This window comes from Cervus elaphus, chromosome 26 (assembly GCF_910594005.1).
Source record: "Cervus elaphus chromosome 26, mCerEla1.1, whole genome shotgun sequence".
NCBI lineage: Eukaryota > Metazoa > Chordata > Mammalia > Artiodactyla > Cervidae > Cervus > Cervus elaphus.
The window spans coordinates 40,280,621-40,286,620 of record NC_057840.1 but is presented as its reverse complement, the minus strand read 5'-3'; the positions used below and the strand labels follow the sequence as shown (position 1 = coordinate 40,286,620).

The following is a 6,000-nucleotide window of genomic DNA, read 5'->3' as shown; positions in this document are numbered from 1 at the left end:
CTCCTGCCCTCAATCTTTCCCAGCATCAGGGTCTTTTCAAATGAGTCAGTTCTTACAAAACTAAGTATATGTTTATTCTCTGACTCAGCAATTCCACCCCTAGCTATTTCCCCCAAAGAAATGAAAGCATATATTCACCCTGTCACTTACATCTAAAGTGACAGCTTTACGGTTACAAAATTTCCCAGCAAAGTACGGAGGAAAGACTGAGCCAAATCCCTGGACATAGTGTGAAGCCGATCAGGAAACCAAGCTGCGGGGTCTCTAACCAGACTGAGACTAGGCTCCTGGAGCAATCTGCGACCTCTCACTGCCTCCTAGAGTCAGAGCCGAGCAGCGTTTCAAGTAGAAGAGCAGCGATCATCACCTTGGAGCGGGCAAAAGATCCTCCCGGGTTAGACAGTCGTGGAAGCCACCGCCCCCCAGGGTGCAAGCACCGCCCCCCAGGGTGCAAGCCACAGCATCTTCCTTGCCCGGGACCAGAGGGCAGCAGAGAAGGTTTGAGTGCAGAGGTCGTTCTTCGGACCGATATTCGGGTTGCGCAGAGGGAGGTGGCAGCGGAACCTTTCTCCTCCGCCTCGCTCTCGTTTCCACCCGGGTCCAGTTGACGCCGGACGCGGTAGCCGAGGCTCAGAAAGATGGAGGCGGCGGACGCGGGGGCAGCAGAGCCGTCCTCTAGGCCGGAGGCCTCGGCGTCTGCCGACGACCGGCTTTTCCTGGTTAAAGGTGGGGTGTGGCGAGGTGCGGGTGTCAGGGCAGGCTCACCCGGGGCTCTAGCCTACGCTGGAGCGGGCGTTCCCACGCACACGCTGCTCGGGGAGACCTTGGTTTGAATGCCCTGAGTTTAGTGGGCTGGTCCCGCGAGCTGTTCTGTATAGGCTGCATTTACCCAGTTCCCTCTGCAGTTTCTCTCACGTCTCCCCCCGCACCCCCCTCTCTAACTCCCACTATCTCTTTTTTCGTCCCCGGGAGAAAGGGTAAGAGACCCTGTGCCTATTCTGTGCTCTTGGGACTGGTACACTAGAATGGCCTCAGGAACCAGAGGTCGTGAGGCCACGCAGGTTTCACAGCCCCTATCATTTACCTTTGCCAGGAGCGTCTTAGCCGTCATTTCTCGAATTTCGAAATTGATTTTTTAAATAGTATCTGAAACTTATTTGTGTCCATCTTTTTAACTTCAGGTTTTTTGTTTTTTTTTTTCTCTCTCTCTCCCTACCCCCCATTCCCTTCCTCCAAAACTCTTGACAGGTGGAATTTTCCTTGGTTCCGTTGCTGCAGCAGGAATGCTAGCTGGATTTGCCACAACATTGTCCTTGGCTAAAAAGAAAAGTCCTGAGTGGTTCAATAAGGTTTGTTACACGGAAATCCATTCATAACACAATTGCTGTTTACAAATCAATGGCAGCAGTTTTGAATAGAAAGTGTTGATGGCCTTTCATATTACTCTTTAAGAAGTAAACCAGCGTGGACTTCGTAGATTCAGGAAGGGTACAAATTAGTCAACTGTCTTTATTTTCATCTAAAAAGAAGTAATTATGTGCCTTTTAAACTGTTAGCAGACCCAGACTTTGAAAGCTCCTCCAATACATTTCCTGTTCACAGCATGACTTTAAATCTAAATCTGGGTAAATTTGTTCTCAGTTGTAAGAGGCTCCATATTGTATGTAGCACTAAAAAAAAAAAAGCCAGTTAAATTCTGCGACAACACTGCAGTAGGCGTTTCTGGCTCAAAGATGTTAAAATGTTGAAATATGGTGCATCTTAGTATCGATGATAAACACAAGTCAGCTCTTTGAACCTGGAAACCATGCATCCTTGTGCCGTACAGCAGCCCCACTCCCTATAAAATTGCCTGGCACGTAGTTGTTTAGTCACTTAAGTTGTGTGCAGCTCTTTTGCTACCCCATGGACTGTAGCCCACCAGGCTTCCCCATCCATGGGATTTCCCCGGCAAGAATACTAGAGTGGGTTGCCATTTCTTCCTCCACATACCTGCCCCACCCGGGGATCGAACCCACTTCTGCATTGGCAGGTGGATTTTTTTTTACCACTGAGCCACCAGGGAAGCCCTTAGCACATAGTAGGTGCTCAATAAATTTTGGTTCAATGAGTATAAGCAGCTGAGGGCAGAAAATCCTAATTCCATGAGCAAGTTTGAGCAGTCACCTGTCATGGACAAGTTGAGTAATTTCCTTCCCATTGTGGTTGTTTTTCTGCATTGTCCCATCTCTATCCTACCTACATCTTATGGTTTGTTTATCCCTTAACTTATTTCTTCAATAAATGTTTATTTGGGATCTTCTATGTGCAGGCCTTGTGCTAGCTAGGTATGAGAGATACAAAAATGAACAGAACATGTACCCCTCAGGAAGCTAGGTCTGGTGTGGGAGACAGATGTTATATAAATAATCACACAAGTAACAATATAATTAGAATTTGATATTTTCTTTGGAAAAAGTGTTATGTGAAAAATCATAAGCCAGTTAATTCCTTTTTGACTTGTATTTATCTGTAATATCTTCTAATTGTATTTAAGCCATAAGAATGGCAGGAGACCACATTAAAAGTGCATTTGGTTTCCCCTTTGAATATACTCAGGGTTCATAGGGAGTTTTCCAAATCTCTGTAAAGAACTTCATGGTCATCTCCTCCCTATGTTACAGAGTATTTTCAGAGCAGAAATATGTATCTTGTGGCAGAAATCAGTGAAACCTGAGTGATAGTGATGCTTTAATAGTGGAGTTTTGGTTGATTTCTAAATCCAAGTTAACATGATAACCTTTGGGTCACAGATCTTTTGAGAATCTGATGAAAGCTAGCAATTCTCTCTCAGGAAAAAAAAAAAACCACACACATTCATAACTTTGCATTCTATTTTGCAGTTCTAAGGTTTGATACCACATATGGCCTTAATGATCTAACACAGTGATTTTCAAACTGAGGCCCACAGAACCGTGGGGATTCTTGAGACCCTTTGGGGGTTCTGTAAAGTCAGTTACTATTGTGATACTGCTAAGACACTTGCACTAATGGTCAGTCAGTCAGTCAGTCCAGTCGCTCAGTCGTGTCTGACTCTTTGCGACCCCATGAATCGCAGCACACCAGGCCTCCCTGTCCATCACAAACTCGCAGAGTTTACTCAAACCCATGTCCATCCAGTTGGTGATGCCATCCAGCCATCTCATCCTCTGTCGTCCCCTTCCCCTCCTGCCCCCAATCCCTCCAAGCATCAGGGTCTTTTCCAATGAGTCAACTCTTCGCATGAGGTGGCCAAAGTATTGGAGTTTCAGCATCAGTCCTTCCAATGAACACCCAGGACTTATCTCCTTCATGATGGACTGGTTGGATCTCCTTGCAGTCCAAGGGACTCTCAAGAATCTTCTCCAACACCACAATTCAAAAGCATCAATTTTTCGGCAGGTACAGACACAGTAAAGGATAAAAGTGCTGGTGCCTTGCTGTAGCTGAGGCAGTGGCCCCAGGGTGTACTAGCAGGCATTGTGTTCTTCCTTTCCGCGCACCTGTGGTTAATGCCATCTTTGCAGAAGAATATCCTTGTTGAAGCAGTAAAATTATTTTTTGATATCTTGACCCTTGATCATAACCTCTTTAATAGTCTGTGTGAAGAAATGGGAGGTACACATAAAGCACTTTGCATTGTACCAAAGCAGTATGTTTTTCTCAAGATAAAGCGCTTGTGTGATTGAGTTACAGTCTGAACTAGCCACTTTTTTTCATGGTATATTGTTTTCACTTGAAAGAGCAACTGACAAGCTATAGTTATTCAGAAGTAGGTAGACATTTTCTTCAAAATGAACAAAATGAACCTTCTCTTCAAGCGAGCAATTGTTAGTATGTGTCGCCGATAATAAAATTCCACCCTTTATAGGTAAAATTGAATTTAGAAAACTGTGTCTGCCATTGTGAGCTTGCCAGCTGCTTAAACACCTGAAGCTTTTTTCTGAGATTGGTAGTGATATTAATGATGTGATTTTAATATTTAATAAATGATGTCAAGAGTCTGAAAGATAACTTCTTTTGGCAAGTCAGTATTTTCTGAGTGATCATGATGCATGGATGAAAGTTGCATTCAAAATGAAAAATACACCAATGGATTTTAATGTAACAAAGTACAACAATTTATTGATACAATTTTTTATTCCATATTGCAGATCATTTTTAAGAAACTATTTGTTGAGTTTGGGTATATATCAAAGAAGGGAGGCTATTAAAATACTCTTCCGATCACATACCTGTGTGAGGATAGATTTTATTTGTATGAAAAAAAGTGAAAGTGTTAGTCGCTCAGTCGTGTCCGACTCTTTGCGACCCCATGGACTGTAGTCCGCCAAGCTCCTCTGTCCATGGAATTCTCCAGGCAAGAAGATTGGAGGGGGTAGCCATTCCCTTCTCCAGGGGATCTTTCCAACCTGAGGATTGAACCTGGGTCTCCTACATTGCAGGCGGATTCTTTACCATCTTGAGTATTTGTATACTTCAACCAAAAAACATTGCAACAGATTGAATATAGATGCATGTGTGAAAGTAAAGCTCTTTTGTTAAACCATACATTTAAAAGATGAGCAAAAATGTAAAACATTGCCTCTTTTTGTGCTAAATGTTTTGTAGGATGGTTATTTTAATTCACATAATCAGAAATCTTTGGGATCCAAGTATAAATGGATCCTGAGACCAGGAAATTTGAGCACATCCTCTTTTGGAAGTTAAATATTCTTCAAATAACTGAGTTATTTCAAGACCCATTTAGGTAATGGACAGAAAGAGTGAGTCATCATCTTTCTGATATAGCTATAACTTCTGAGAAATTATAAGAACAAATCTTTACTTTGGTATAATGCAACACAGCTCTTTCTGTGATGTAAAGAATATAGCAAAATATATCAGCTAAGAATGCTCTGTGGGGGAAATAGCTAGGTTGAACATTCTTTTTAAATATCAGAATTTGATTTATATCCGATTCATCCCAAGATTAAACTGAAAAAAAAAAACAAAACTAAAAACATGAACCTTATTCTTAGGTAAGCAGTTGACTTTCTGACAAACTGAACAATTTGCTCTTGATCGTTCCTGTACCTGTGAATAATAGATTAAATCTTCTTAAGAATACATAGAATATAAAAGGCACCATGTATTTAAGCATAAGAGGCATTATAAGTACAAAATAATAGAGAATGATTTTCCTGTTTTAGATATTAAGTATCATAACTACCTTGTGATTTGTTAAGTTCAACTTCCATGTGCACACGCCTTCATTTTAATTTAAGTGAAAAGAATAAACAATGTGGTACTGAAGAAAAACACAGCTTTGATTTATACATATGTGACTAGCATATGTGGTTATATCTAAAGAGCAGCATTATTTTTTGGCAAGTCAGTCTTTGCTGCTGCCAGTCAGTCAGTGTTCATTTTTAAAACTCTGAGCAGGCTGTATAAAGGCCATGTGACATATAACTCCAGTGGATAAAGCTTGATGACTAGACTTTTAAAAACTTAAGAACAAATCAATTTTTAACATCATTTCCACTAAAATTAGTTTTAGAGTATATGGACGATAGCTGATAATAACTCACTTCCCTCACAGTCAGTTTCTGAGACTGATATACAAATACAGCATGTACCTTTTTAAAAAAAAAAATCTGAAAGTTTGGCAAACCTAAGATTTTGTTGGGAGTATTGCTGTGTTTTTAAGGGTTGTATTTATAACCCTTCGTTACCTTTTTTCTTAGCAAAACATGTGGATTTATGTAGACTTTGAAAAAGATTACTGTAGGTCTATAATATATATAGTTTTTGTCCCCAGGGAAATAAGAAATTTTTAAGTTTCAAAAATAAAACTTAAGCCAGAGCACCTACACTAAGCCTGGTGTAATAATAATTGGTTAATGATGCTGCTGCTGGATGGAAATAAGCCAGTTAGGAGTTGGTGTATTTATGTGAGGTCTGCAGCGTCTAGGGAACCACTGAAATTATAGCAGCCTG

General features: G+C 41.1%; 1 protein-coding gene across 1 annotated transcript in view; it reads left to right on the top strand.

Annotated features, from left to right (window-relative positions):
• Nucleotides 1-527: 527 nt before the first annotated feature.
• The window catches only part of TMEM242 (transmembrane protein 242), a 40,673-nt gene continuing 35,200 nt past the window's right edge, over nucleotides 528-6,000 (top strand). The window contains exons 1-2 of the mRNA XM_043888104.1: nucleotides 528-726; nucleotides 1,249-1,349. Of these exons, the coding sequence (XP_043744039.1) occupies nucleotides 639-726; nucleotides 1,249-1,349 (189 nt within the window). The 5' untranslated portion in view covers nucleotides 528-638. The remainder of the gene's footprint in view (nucleotides 727-1,248; nucleotides 1,350-6,000) is intronic.